At 35.6% G+C, this 15,244-nt stretch overlaps 2 protein-coding genes across 2 annotated transcripts; both read left to right on the top strand.

Moving 5' to 3' along the window:
- Positions 1-369: 369 nt before the first annotated feature.
- LOC139876517 (uncharacterized) lies at positions 370-12,050 on the top strand. The gene is made up of 5 exons (XM_071863851.1): positions 370-518; positions 1,043-1,320; positions 1,396-1,518; positions 1,954-2,244; positions 11,605-12,050. The coding sequence occupies exons 2-5, from the start codon at positions 1,057-1,059 to the stop codon at positions 11,812-11,814; spliced, it is 888 nt and encodes a 295-aa protein (XP_071719952.1). The 5' UTR covers positions 370-518; positions 1,043-1,056; the 3' UTR covers positions 11,815-12,050.
- Positions 12,051-13,092: 1,042 nt separating this feature from the next.
- Positions 13,093-14,554, top strand: LOC139874871 (uncharacterized). Its single transcript, XM_071862264.1, has 2 exons — positions 13,093-13,603; positions 14,110-14,554. The coding sequence occupies exons 1-2, from the start codon at positions 13,093-13,095 to the stop codon at positions 14,520-14,522; spliced, it is 924 nt and encodes a 307-aa protein (XP_071718365.1). The 3' UTR covers positions 14,523-14,554.
- Positions 14,555-15,244: the final 690 nt, after the last annotated feature.

A 15,244-nucleotide genomic window follows, 5' to 3' on the forward strand; every position in this document is an offset into this window, starting at 1 on the left:
AAACCATCGGCAACCAAGAATATATTTTTAGTACTCCGCAAATACTTAGGAATGTTCTTAACATCAATCAAATGTTCTTCACCCATATTTTGTTTATAATGACTTGTCAAACTCAAGGATAACGAAACATTAGGTCTAGTACATAACATGAGATATATAATGGATCTTATAGCCAAAACATATGAGATATATTTCATACATCTTATCTCATCAGGTGTGATAGGACTTTAAAACTTGCTTAAGGTTGTGCCCTTTGCACTCGCAACAACGCTCCATGCTCGAAGTAATCCATGCTATATTTCTACAAAAAAAATTATGTAGTTACAAATATTATTTTAATTCTTGACACACATTTTCAGCTTTTAACAGTTCACACCTTAGTCATTTACCAAAGTGCTCTTACAAAACACTTCAAAATTGGCGGCTAGCAGCCATTTACACCTCCCAAATTTAGAGCACATACATACTGACAAGATTTAAAATTCAATCGGAGTTCGTTAGATCTGTCATTGAAATCCGTAAGCATCTCTCAACCAATTCATCATGTTTACATAACTTGTTCATAATTTTACATTCGTTGACTTGCTGATTATATGTTACTCCGTATTAAAACTAAATTCTAGCCCTAGAAATGATACAATTCTTTATTTCTATGTTGTTTGTGCTCAATATTTGTTTCAATTTAACCTCACTTGTTTACTTAAAATTAATCATTAAATCTGTGATGGAAATAGCTGTTAATTTTGATGCAAAAGATTACTACTTTTTATTACTGTTGATGCTAACATAAGATGAAGTGTATATAGGTAACTAAGATTAGTACTGTATAATAACTTAATAGCTGTTTGTAGTTTTTGATCCAAGATATCCCTGTTTACAAAATAATAATTATCCTGTTTGTATACATAAATGAGTAAACGGATAAGGTTAATCGCCAGAGATGGCTTATAATCAATCGTTCATCATCCTATGTATTGAAATTAAATGGTTTAGATAAATTTTATGAGTTTTTTTTTGTTTTTTTGTTTTTTTGTTTTTGCAGGTAAATAGTGAAGTATGGATATAAGTAGTTTTAATCGTGAAGAGCTAACGTTACTAGGCGCAGGTGCTTGCACTATGCTCGCACTGCATTTCTCATCTCAACTCGCTTCACAACATTTATATTACTGGAAAAAACCGAACGAACAAAGAGCGATTATGATTATAATTCTTTTAGCCCCGATTTATACTATTAACGCTTTTGTTGGTGTGTTGGATCTTAAAGAAAGCAATTCGTTTTTCGTCTTGTTGGATTTGGTTAAGGAATGCTACGAGGCTTTGGTATGATAATAACTTTACTTAATTCACCTTTTTTATCCTTTAAATTTTACCTTAATTTTTAAATTTAAATTCCAGGTCATCGCAAAGTTTCTCGAATTGTTATATAGTTATTTGAATCTATCTATAAGCGAAAATATTGTTCCTGATGAAATTAAGGGAAGAGAAATTCACCATTCGTTCCCAATGACTCTTTTTCAAGTGAGTTTGTTTTATTCTTCTATTAATTTCAATTTAATTTTATATAATAATGTAATAATATTTGCTAAAAAAAGTATCAATGTAGCAAGGTTGCAAAAATCGCTACTCGGAGTACTCGGTCCGAGACTTTTTAGGGAGAACTCGGCAACTCAGAGAGTACTTGGATGTTGATCAATTTTGACCAATTTTGACCGATTTTGACCGATTTTCCATATAATTCCGATTTATGGCCCTTTTTGACTGATTTTTGACCGATTTTCCAAGTAATCCCGTGTTTGACCGAGTTTTGAACATGTTTGACCGGGTTCGACCTAGTTTGACCGAGTTCTCTTCGTGTACTCCTCGAGTTGCAAAAACCGAGTACTCGTTGACACTGCAATGTAGATTTTATATGTTCAATAATATATTAATATGACAATATGTTTGTGTCTACAGCCTCGTACAACTCATATGAATCAGCAAACGTTGAAACTTATGAAGAACTGGATTTGGCAGTTTGTGGTTATACGACCCGTTTGCTCATTTCTGATGATCGGGTTACAATTGCTTAAAATGTATCCTAATTGGGTCAGCTTGACCTTCACGGTTATTCTTAACGTTTCGATTTTCGTGGCTATATATTCGTTAGTAGTTTTTTACCGCGTATTTGCAAAGGAGTTGGAGCCACATAAGCCACTCGCTAAGTTTTTAAGCGTAACCGGGATTGTCTTTTTCTGCTTTTGGCAGGTAAAATTTCTTCAGCTTTATTCATAGTGTGGATATATATGATTTACGTTACTTACAATTGGTTCTAGCCTTTAATCATATTGCCAATAATTAGAAGTACTAGAAATAGATTATTCGATTTTGTTACAAAGCTATATAAATGTTGAAGTAGAGCAGTAGCATAATTGACCTCAAAAGTCGAAATATATTTACTTTTTTGTTATATGGAGGTCTTAATTTTTACCTACAAGTAGGTCATGTCAAAGATATGGTCCATTTTGATCCTTTGCAAGCTGTTACGATAAATCTTATAGATGTCAAGTCATTATAGAGGTGGCAATTACTACCCATTACTACAAATTGGGTTGATTACGATTATATATTATCTCCAATTAGTCAGATAGATGCAACTCAAAAAACATAAATCAAATTTTAATCCGGACAAATGAATCTTGTAAGTCTACAAGCATCCAAAGTGTATTTTAGTGCTTACAACTTTCTATAAATTTGATATAGAAAGTTCAGTTTTGCTGGTGTAGTTTTTAAAATGTCAACTAAATCAACTTTTACAATATACCAAAATGGACAAGAAGAGTTGACAGTTCAATCCAACCAACATTTTTTTCTAAATTTCCAGGTTTGAGCCATTAGTCAATTCCTTTGACCCACCCAATTTGCCACCTTAAATTGTTATGAATGTGTCATTACATGCTATATATATTCCTTTTCAATTTTTCATGCAATGACAATTAAATGAAGGTCATCTTTTATAAACATCTTTAGCAGATTGTAAGATCTTGTCAAACAGACCGCAGACGCGGTCTGTAACAATTGTAACAAATTTAGATCTTTTCGATCTAATTTAATTTAATTATCTGTTTTACCGCCCAAAAAAACCTTAGAAGATTGATGAAGGTTCATTATGAAGGATCAAACCTTTTACAAATCAAAACAAATTTACAGAAAGAAATATAGTTTTGTAAATAGACTTTGCAATATAAAGGAAATAAGGAAGATAGAAACTAAAAGCTGTTGTAACAACTATTACTATTTCAACCTATCAATCTGCCACGTGCCAGATTTAATTCCAAGAAAATCTCCCACCACAATACTAATTCCAACAGCTACATTTGACTCAATTAATTAAATAAAACTACTTATTATACTTAAAAAAATTATTAATATACTAACTAAAGTACTAACCAAATTTATCAAACCTACAAATCAATTAGTTCCAACAATCACCCTCTTAATTGAATCTTGACCAGTTTCTTGATCACAATAATGCCGTTTCTTCCTCTTGAATCAAATTTACTTCATTCTTCTTATCCTTCCGGTTTGTATACTCATGTTTGAAGTGTCCAAACGCTCCACAATCACACCACGAAAGCTATTATTTTTTAGGGCTGAATTTAGTCACTACCACTTCATCTTTAAGATTTGAACCGAGACTTTTTAACTTTGCTACTATCCCGCTTATTTTGCCCGAGAAATCATTCATAGTCTCGTTCTTTCATCTTTAGCATCTTGAGTTCAATCCTAAGGGTTTGTAGACGCGCCTTTTGAACTCGATCGACTGCTAAATATCGAACCCGAATTGCTTCCCAAATGCCCTATGCATCATTATGTTTAGCAACCGGCAACAAAATAGTTTCCGGTAATATTTGGAAAATAATACCTTTTATGGTGTGATTGTGGAGAGTATGGACACTTCAAACATGAGTGTACAAAGTGGAAGGATAAGGAGAATGAAGCAAACTTGATTCAAGAGGAAAAACCTGCATTATTGTGATCAAGAAACTGGTCAAGATTCAATTAGGAGGGTGATTGTTGGAACTAATTAATTTGTAGGTTTAATAATTTGGTAAGTATTTTAAGTTAGTATTAGCAGTAGTTTATTTTAATTAAAATACTAACTAAATTATTAAACCTACAAACCAATTAGTTCCAACAATCACCCTCCTAATTGGTTTGTTAATCTTAATCACAATAATGCTGGTGCCTCCTTTTACTACTACAATCTTTTCCTATTTACTGCTGTTTATAGCTGCTAATTTCTGCTCCCTTATACCGCCTTCTCTTTCATCATGATCAAAAAGTGAAGGATCAAAGCCTTTTATAATTCAAAACAAATTTTCAAAAAGAAATATAGTTTTGTAAAAAGACTTTGCAATATAAGGGACATAAAGAAGATAGAAACTAAAAGTTGCTGTGTTTTATTCATCAGGTTATGGCCAAATATATAGCCAAGATCGCAACCTGCATATGCTAGAAACTAGCTTAACTATTACTATTTCAATCTGCCATGTGCCAGATTTAACTCCAATAAAATCTCCCACCACAATACTAATTCCAACAGCTACATTTGACTCAATTAATTAAATAATACTTGGTTAAAATACTAACTAAATCATTAGAAAAAATTACGTCCATAGTACCTGTGGTTTGTCAAATTTTTCACCACACCACCTATACTTTATTTTTTACTTCGGTGGTACCTCAGTTTTGTTGGACTAGCGTGGATAATACCCAATGACTAACTGCCGTCAATATTTAACAGGTTATCCCTCACATGTGACATGCATGTGAGGGTAATTTTGTCATAATAAAAATGGTGCTCCTTATAAAACCATTCGTTAAACACCAATCGACGAGTATCGGTTCTACAAAATCCCCAATACACCATAAACCCTAATTGATTAAATCCCTAATTCACGATTAACCCTAATCCGGCCCACTATACCGCACACAATGAAGCCATAACCCTTCTTCACTGCCATCGTATCTGAAACAATGAAACTGACATAAAAGTTTAAACAAATAAAAAATTTGAATGGTAATATGGTATGGAGTTGTAAAAGTTAATTACCCAATTGGAGCCAAGTTTGGGCAATTTGTGCACATTGGATCAATGTCGAAATCTTGAACAGAGTCTTCAGGTTGACTATTATGATTATCTTTAGAGTTGACTTTCAACGAATGGTTTGACGATTTGACTGCAAGTTTATGAGCAGTATACCCTCTCCTATAGCCATTATCGATAGGATCGGTGAGGTAGAGTGTGTCATTGGCTATTGGGTGACCCGTGGATTGCAGGTGTACACGAATCTATTTGAAATGGAGTGACTGAATCAAAGTCCAATATTTGTGAAATTGCAACTAAAATAAATGATAAATGGCATGCAAAAGTGACAAAGTTATGTAACTCTATCAACGGTAATGTATCCAAGTCTTTATATCACCCTCAAAAAAGTTTTTTTTGGACAGTTGCAGTAATACATTTTTCTACCAACAAAGCGTTTTTTTATCTTTTGAGGCATTAGACACCAAAAAAGTCCTGTCTATAACATCCAAGACGAATCATTATACTATACCTTAAAATCCAAAATATAATATCGAAATGTATTATAGAAGAGATGGCTAAAACTAATAAAAAAGAATTCAAGTACTCAACATGAAAGATTCGGTAAAGTTGGGTACCATTTTGTACCATTTAACCTAAAATTAATAAGAACGGTGCAATATATTTCTTACTTGATGACATGAAACGATGCTATATTTCCCATTAGTACAAATTCTAGTAAATTTTGTACATACAGCCTTCCCATTCGAGGTACTATTATTGCCTCTCTCATTCATGTTCTCTGCCTGCATATGAAGAAGCACCTACTAAATACAACAGGTAAAATCCGACGCTAAAAAATGTACAAACTCTGTACTAGAGAGCAATTTTATACCGTTCACTAATGAATTCGTCGACTGAGAAAAGAATTGCATACATACTGGCTATAAAGACAATTGGTCAAATGGGAAGGATTCAAAAGTGCATAACCCTTCTATATGCAGGCCCACTATATATAACCAATATGCTGAATGTTAGAGGGTTTTTTAATGGTATAAAATAATGTAAACGGACAAAAGTGCCCTCACATGCATGATACGTGAGGGATAACCTGTTAAATCTTGACGGCAGTTAGTCTTGGGTACTGATAGAAACGAAATTGACAAAGACAAAAGTAGGCTAGTTTTTATTAGAACAAAGGGATAGTGGCCCGATTCGAGAGAGGCAAGGTCTCCAATTACAATGAACAGAAAATCAATAAAAACTTGAATGCTGAAAATGCAAGACTAGCCTACTATTTATAATAATAATATGCTGGAATCAAGGGCAGTAATTACTCTTGATTTCCACGATAACCACTAATTTATTGAATAAAATCATTGATTGATTTGACCGAGTGGATTAAGCCAACTTCCAAAAATATAATTGAACTCCAAATTAGCAGCTGTAATCTTCTTGTTTCTTCTAGAATATACTTTTAATGGGACTTTATCATTACTTCCCTCCCCGTAAAACGCCTTGTCCTCAAGGCGGAAGTCTGGGAATTGTTCAGCCATTAGATCATAAGTTTCCCAAGTTGATTCCTCAACTGGTCGATCCCGCCATGAAACCAACAGTTCAACAAGGACAAGCTGACCAGCTTCATGAACCCACCGATGAGTGATAATAGAGCTTGGTTGCAGGTCAACTTCCCAGTCTTTGGTGATGGGTAATGGAGCAGCCGGACCTGATGGAAAGGAGCCATGAGCAGGTTTAAGCATTGATATATGGAAGACAGGATGGATCTTAGCTTCAGGAGGTAGTTCCAATTCATAAGAAACTGGTCCAACTATTTTTTTAATACGATATGAACCAAAAAATCTTGGGGAAAGCTTCTCGTATCGACGCTTGGCAAGACTTTTTTGACGATAAGGCTGAATTTTCAGAAAAACATAATCACCAATCTGAAATGTGAGTTCCCTTCGCTTCAAGTTTGCCTGATTTCTCATTCGATCTTGGGCTTTCTTGAGGTTTAGACGAAGGAGTTTCAGCATATCATCCCGATCAATTAACTGTTGTTCCAGGTCTGCATTTTTAGTCTCCCCTGCCACGTATGGCACCAATAAAGGTGGTTCCCTGCCATAAACAATAGAAAATGGAGTGGTACCCGTGGATGTATGGTACCCGGTATTGTAAGAATATTCTGCCCATGGGAAGTAAGTACTCCATTTGGTTGGTTGTTCACTAGCAAAACAACGCAAGTAAGCCTCCAAGCAACGATTTAGAACTTCGGTTTGCCCATCCTTTTGAGGGTGGTAACTCGTGCTTAGTTTCAGTTTAGTTTGGCTCAATCTGAACAATTCTTGCCAAAAGTTGCTGAGGAAAATAACATCTCGATCAGAAACAATTGAGCGAGGAAACCCATGAAGTCTTATTATTTCTTTGCAGAATACTGATGCTACTCCTTTAGTTGTGAAGGGATGAGACAAACTAAGAAAATGAGCATATTTGCTTAAACGATCCACCATGACTAAGATAGTGTCAAAACGACTTGATGGGGGCAACCCCACGATAAAATCCATAGAAATATCCTCCCAAATTTGATTGGGGATCGGTAAGGGCTGAAGTAGACCCGCCGGTGACAAAGTTTGATATTTCTGTTGTTGACATATCACACATTGTTGGACAAAGAGTTTGACATCTTGCTTCATCTTTGGCCAATAATACCGAGAAGAAAGTCTTTTGTATGTTTTTAAGAAACCCCCATGCCCACCGATTGGGGTATAATGGGCTTCATGTAACAACTTAAGTCTTATAGAAGACTCCTCGGGTATTACTAGACGTCCCTGATAAAACAACATCTGATCTACAAGAGAAAAATCAGTAGCTGCTAATGGTTCCTCTTGCAATTTTTTGATCAGAGTGCTTGTAAATGGGTCGGATTTCAGCTTTGTTTTGATATCAGATATCTCGATGCAGTAAGGGACCATGAGTGTCAATAATTCACCTGAATGAGGTCGACGAGACAAAGCATCAGCACCTCGATTTTCTTTTCCAGACTTATGAACAATCGAAAAGTCATAAGGCATGAGCTTAAGTAGCAACCGTTGTTGATCTGCAGTTGTAATGCGTTGCTCAAGTAAAAACTTCAGGGTATAATGGTCTGTGCGAATGAGAAAATGCCGACTAAGCAAATAATGACTCCATTTTTGCACAGCCATAACTAATGCCAACAACTCTCTATCATAAGCCGATTTGAATCGGTTGGACGGGGCAAACCCTTTGCTGAAATATGCCACAGGATGGTCTTCCTGTGATAAAATTGCACCCACACCATCCGATGAAGCATCACACTCAATAACAAAGGGTTTCGAGAAGTCAGGTAACCTTAGAACGGGTGTAGAGAGCAGAGCTTTTTTTCAAATCATTAAAGGCTTTAAGGGCTGTTTCTGACCAAATAAACCCATCTTTCTTCGTCAATGCGGTGAGGGGTCAGGCTATGAGACCGTAATTACGCACAAAACGCCTGTAATAACCAGTTAACCATAAGAATCCTCTTACTTCCTTTATTGTTGACGGTATGGGCCATGACTTAACTGCTGTTATTTTCTCTTCCTCTACACTAACCCCCTTCGCATTGACCAAATGACCGAGGAACACAACTTGTTCCTGGCCAAAACAACACATTGATAACTTTGCAAAAAAAATGATTGTCATGAAGTAACTTTAGGGCCTGTTCCAGAGGGTACTGATGTTGTTCCATGTTTAGGCTGTAAATTAAAATATCGTCAAAAAATACGAGTATAAAACGACGTAAGTAAGGACGAAATAGATCATTCATTATAGCCTGGAATGTGGAGGGAGCATTTGTCAAGCCAAAAGGCATGACCTTGAATTCATAATGGCCCGAATGAGTACGAAAAGCTGTTTTCTCCACATCACGGTCTGCCATTCTGATCTGGTAATAACCCGATCGCAAATCGAGTTTTGAAAAAATCGTGGCACCATACAATTCATCAAGTAACTCATCAATGTTAGGAATTGGATATTTATCAGCTATAGTTATCTTGTTAAGGGCCCGATAATCGACACACATTCTCCAAGATTTGTCCTTTTTTCTCACAAGTAAAACAGAACTTGAGAAGGGACTGGTGCTTGGTTGTATAAAGCCGGCGGTCAATAATTGTTCTACTTGCTTTTCGATTTCAGTTTTTTGGGAATGGGGGTAACGGTATGGTCGTATGTTTGGTGGGGTGGAGTTGGGAGATAGAGGGATTGAATGGGTTTGTGATCTAATCGGGGGTAAGTGTTGAGGTTCCTCAATAACAGTGTTATATTGATTAACAATAGGTTGTAGTGGGGTTGGTATGTGGGTGTGATTTCGTGGTCAATGGCAAGGTGTTGAAAACTAGATGATTTTTGTGGTCCTGATGACACACCTTGTAATTTATATTGCTTCCCGTCTATTGAAAAGATCATAAACATCTCCTTCCAGTTAGCTTGAACCGTATTCAAGGTGGCTAACCATTGAATTCCCAAGACTAAATCAGCTCCACCAAGAGAGAAAGGGTGGAAATCTTGAGGAATTTTGAGATCATTCACCTGTACAGATAGATTTTTGCAAATATGGTTGCATCGAATCACGTCCCCGTTACCGATTTGGACACCAAATGGTGATACCGGTTGTGATGCTAACTTAAGTTCATTTACCAAGACATCATACAACCCCCATCAATTAAAATTAGAACTTCGGTAGAATGAAGCATACCGTGGACCTTCATTGTAGTAGGGTGTGGTTTCCCTAAAATAGCATGCAAACTAATTTCAGCAGTTTCCTCTTGTTCTACATCAGAATTTGACAGATCTGTGTTGTTTGAATCCCGCATGTCCTCCTCTGCTTCTATTACTTTAAGGGTGCCAGTTTTACATCGGTGACCTAGGCCGTATTTGTCACCACATCTAAAACATTCTCCTTTTAAAAATCGATTTTGTTTTTCCGTGTCAGAAATTCGGGGGGTATTTTTTTGGTTGAGTGGATATTGGAACTGGGGTGAAAGGTGTGGGTTTAGATTCTGATTGAGAGTTTTTTACACTTGACGCCCAAGAAGTACTTTTCCCTTGACGGTTAGATGAGAGTTTAGATTCAAACTCCAAACCTAGGCTCATCGCATTATACACTGTCGTGGCTTGTGAATCCTCACATCAGATTTCAATTCGTCTTTAATACCGTTCAAGAAAACTCCTAAAAGACGGTGATCGGGCCAATTTGACACCCGAGACGATCTTTTCGCGAACTCCTGCCGGTATTCTTGGACCTAACCGGTTTGTTTAATACTACAAAGAAACTCATCCGGGTTTTGGAACTCGGCTGGACCAAAATTCTTGGTAAGGGCTTGGACCAATTCTTCCCAGAAAAGGATTGGTTGGTTGCTAGAGAGCCAAGAATATAGATCCAAGGCATCACCTTCTAAATGCATTGAAGCTACCTCGACCTTGTCTTCATCAGGAATACGATAATATCGGAAATATTTTTCAGCTTTCAACAACCATCCTCGAGGATCGCCACCACTAAAAGTGGGGAAATCAATTTTGTTATAGGGTCTACCGTGTTGTCGACCCCTCCATGAACTTTCTACTTCGTCAGTCTTGCTTCCACGAGAGTGTTCTCCTGCTTTCAGAGCTGCTATATCTTCCTTCATTGTTTCAATGGATTCTAATTTTGCTGCTATGGCTGCTAACTGAACAGCGATTGGGTCAGGAGGGTTGCTACCGTCTCCTGTGTTATTCCGGGTCTGCACCATATTCGTTTCCCGGCAATGGAACCAAATGATAGAAATGAAATTGACAAAGACAAAAGTAGGCTAGTTTTTATTAGAACAAAGGGATAGTGGCCCGATTCGAGAGGGGCAAGGTCTCCAATTACAATGAACAGAAAATCAATAAAAACTTGAATGCTGAAAATGCAAGACTAGCCTACTATTTATAATAATAATCTGCTGGAATCAAGGGCAGTAATTACTCTTGATTTTCAGGATAACCACTAATTTATTGAATAAAATCATTGATTGATTTGACCGAGTGGATTAAGCCAACTTCCAAAAATATAATTGAACTCCAAATTAGCAGCTGTAATCTTCTTGTTTCTTCTAGAATATACTTTTAATGGGACTTTATCAGGTACTATCCACGCTATTGCAACAAAACTGAGGTACCACCGAAGTAAAAAATAAAGTTTGGGTGCTGTGGTGAAAAACTTGACAAACCACAGGTACTATGGACGTAATTTTTTCAAATCATTATAACTACAAACCAATTAGATCCAACAAATTCCAATGGATAATCATAATACTAAGCTAGTTTTAGAATCTAGACAAATACGAGTACTTGTCATACTTATAGCTGCTTCATAGCAATAACATAACATAACAATATAAATAAAAGCACTACAATTCTTATTTCTACAGATTATAGTTTATAAAAGTAATTCTTGCAATATACTCTTTCTTTTAGCTAATTATAAATAGTAACTGTTTATTTGGTCTGTTTTTGTTTTTATTCAGGGCGTAATACTAGATATCCTAGTAAAAACAGGTGTTATAAAATCACATCATTTCTGGATGGAAGTCGAACATGTTGAGCTGGCAATTCACAATGTCCTGATATGTGTTGAAATGGTTCTGTTTTCGGTGTTTCAGCAATATGCATTTCACTTTGAACCGTATAGTGGAGATGTTCAAACAATGCTGCAGAAGGGGAAAAAGAATGAGTAATGTGAAATTTATAAAGCGATCTTTACTCTTCAATGTATCAAATATTTGTATCATCTTTCTTTTGTTCATGTGGTGGTGTTAAGCATGTTTAGTGAGGTAATTATGCTTTGTTTTTAGCTGTTTTGACCCTCGCAAACACACACTCTGTTAAAAACGACAACCATGTAGAAAGCTTGTTTTTTTTTTACAATTTTCGAACAGTTAGCAAACTTATATTAAATCGTAGTTGGTTGTTACTGTTTTCATCCTTGTATATTTTGCTCTGCAGTTTTCATCTAAACTCTAAAGCTTACATGTGTGAGGCCGGCCCAAATACAGGTGCACAAAGACCTGCCTAAGGCCCGATAAAAAGCAAATGCTTTTCAAGCATTATAAATCGATCTTCTTATGAATTGTTATTTGCTAATTGCTTGGAAGCTCAACAACAATGATATTTGGTTAAGTTGATATTTCTTCATCTTCACAAATTATAAATATAAAAACAAGTAACACACTGGTATAAGTTTATGATAATTTTAGAGCAAAAATCTCATTCCAACATTGACAATATACAGACTTTATAGACTTGAACTTTTGAAGGACAACAATGTAGATAAACTATGATAGCAAGAAGCGAAGGCTAGCTATACAAAATGAAATTTGCAGACTGCATAAGTGCATAACGAAAAGAAAATAAATAAATAACCTTATTTAAGACTACTTTGTCAACTAAGAATTACAACTTGGGTTCGATTTGGCTAACCGTTTGAAATTTTACAATGCGAATGTTACACGATTTGAGGTGAACTTTTGAAGCAAGTTTCTGGTGCTGGTTCAAATCTGTTGGGTTGATGAGTGGGAAAATGTTGAAAAAAATCGAGTTGGAGGGTTTGAGACGTAACGTTGACCGATTGTGATTGCCGGGACGTATTTCAATAGATTATTTAAAAAAGTGATCAGGTTATAGAATCTATAACTCTTAAGTAATTTTTTCATTTGTATCAAACACTTTCACAGTTAAAAAGAATCACAACAAAACACCTATTACACACAACAGAAGAATACATGGTTGTTTGTTTTGTTTGATACGGAGTACAACATATACTTTTCTAGTTTCTACGAGGTTAAATCTTTACAACTGCTATTCACACCAGCTTTGAACATTACAATAAACCTAAAGGACCAAAAACGAAAATTCACCATTTTTATACCGTTACAAATTCTCCATTTTCCCACCTCAATAACACACATACACAAATTCATTTCACACACTAAAAAATAAAATCCAAACAACAAAAAATGTCTTCTTCTTCATCTTCATCATCATCAATTAACAGATACATCTTCTCAGTAAAACTCATTATATTCACAGCTTTAATCGCATCAATAGCAACGGCCGTACAATTCACTGTTCCATATCTCCCAACTATTTATTCCGTCATCAATTCATCCCTTAAACCACCCTATCTTTACCTCCTAATCAACGTTATCATCCTCACAATCGCGCTTACGTCACGTTTTCACATTCATAACAACAATGAGAACCAGAATCAATCTCAGCCGTTGATTGATGATAATCAGGTGACGCCGGATCTGATAGATGATTCGGTTATGGTGTATGATAGTGTACCGAGTTTGTTTCAGGAGGTTAAATCGCCGGTTGTTGGTGTGGAGATTGTGCCGGAAAGTAGTCGGTTGGAATTAATTTCGCCGGAAAGTTGTCGACCGGAGTTAAGTTCGCCGGAATCTGAAAAACCGCTTGTTGCTTCTCGGTTTGCACAAAAGAAACCGTTGAAAACTAGTCCCGATGGTAACCTTTTTCATTTTTTATTTTGTCATCAAATAATCTAATGTTTATTCAGCACAAAGCCATATTTTGAGGTACATATATTTATATATATTTGTTATTTTTTTATCCATTATAAATTATAAATTTAATTTAAATATATGCAAAGCCCTGTATTAAGGTAAATAAAATATTACTAATAATATTTTTTTTTCTCACAATTTTATTTATTTAATCAATTTGTTTCAGTTTAAGTATTTATTAGTTATTACAATTACAATTATCCTTTTTTTGAGTTTACATTAATTTAATTTATAATTTATTCCGTTGATAAAAAATGTATATGCAGTGAGTATCATTTATTTTTTATATTTATTAGTTGTATTGATATTTATTTATTTATTATAAATAAAACTTTTTCAAATTTTGGAAGCATTAACTTATTATAACGGCTATATTTTGCTTTATTATGCTTTCTACATTAAATAAAAAACGAAACGGTGTCGTATTGATTAAATTAAATTGAACAGGTAATAAATCCTTACGTGTCACAAAGCCAAAGAAGCATGAGACTTTTGAGAACACGTGGAAAACAATAACCAACGGCCGTCACGTGCCGCTCACGAGACACCTCCGTAAATCAGAAACCGTCGAAAACTACCGTCACTACGACGTGTCTCACCAGAACAAAAAAACAAACATAATGAAGAAATCTGTAACACTTCAAGACCGTACGAATTACGACAAGGAAAACCACCGCCCACCGTCGCAAATATCGTCTCCGGCGTCAAGTGGAAAATCAAGGAAAGAAGGGTCACTGAGTCACGACGAGTTGAATCGGCGAGTTGAAGCGTTTATTAAAAAGTTTAACGATGATATGAGACAGCAGAGACAAGAGTCGGTGAAGCAGTACAAGGAGATGACCTATCGTGGGCCCCGTTGAGATAAATAATGTTGTACTTGATGCAGTATAAGTTGTTGGTTTGTTGGGTTTCACCTTTTTTAGCTGCTGGTTAATGTGGGTTTTAGATTTTGATAGGTTTGTTAAAGGGAATGAATTTACATTTTTTGACTAATTAAGTTTTTATCGGAAAGAAATGCAATATGTTACTTTTATTTGTTTTTATTGTAAAAAAAATTCATACCCCGTCGTAACATGGTTGTAATTGTTTTGTTCGTTAGAAACCATGTGATGATCTATACGTACAAAAATATATTGAAGTATATTAGATTAGTTTGATAGCATTGAGGATATACGGAGTAAAAATATTTATAGGTGTGTAAATGAATCAAGTAAAGTCTGAATTTGACTACACTCAAGATTAATTCGCTTATAATTCAAATAGTTTAAGGACAAGTAATATTAACGGAGAGTTGAACACTGTCTACTTTGGGCGACATAGTTGGGTGAATGGGTAAGCGGGTCTGATCTAGAATGGGTCGCAAATAGTAAAATAGTTGCGTACTCATCATTACATGGTCATGTGTTGTACCCGAGATCTGGGAAGGTTTGTAATGGGTGGAAATGGGCAAGAGTTCTGGGTTTGATGGATATAACGGCCATGAGCGATAAGGTTATGGATACGGGTGTTGGCGCGGTGGTTGTGTCGGCGGAGTATTTGGGTGGTGTGGTGGTTTGAGCCACCGTGTTTGAATTATATAAGC

Source organism: Rutidosis leptorrhynchoides, chromosome 11 (genome assembly GCF_046630445.1).
Source record: "Rutidosis leptorrhynchoides isolate AG116_Rl617_1_P2 chromosome 11, CSIRO_AGI_Rlap_v1, whole genome shotgun sequence".
Lineage (NCBI taxonomy): Eukaryota > Viridiplantae > Streptophyta > Magnoliopsida > Asterales > Asteraceae > Rutidosis > Rutidosis leptorrhynchoides.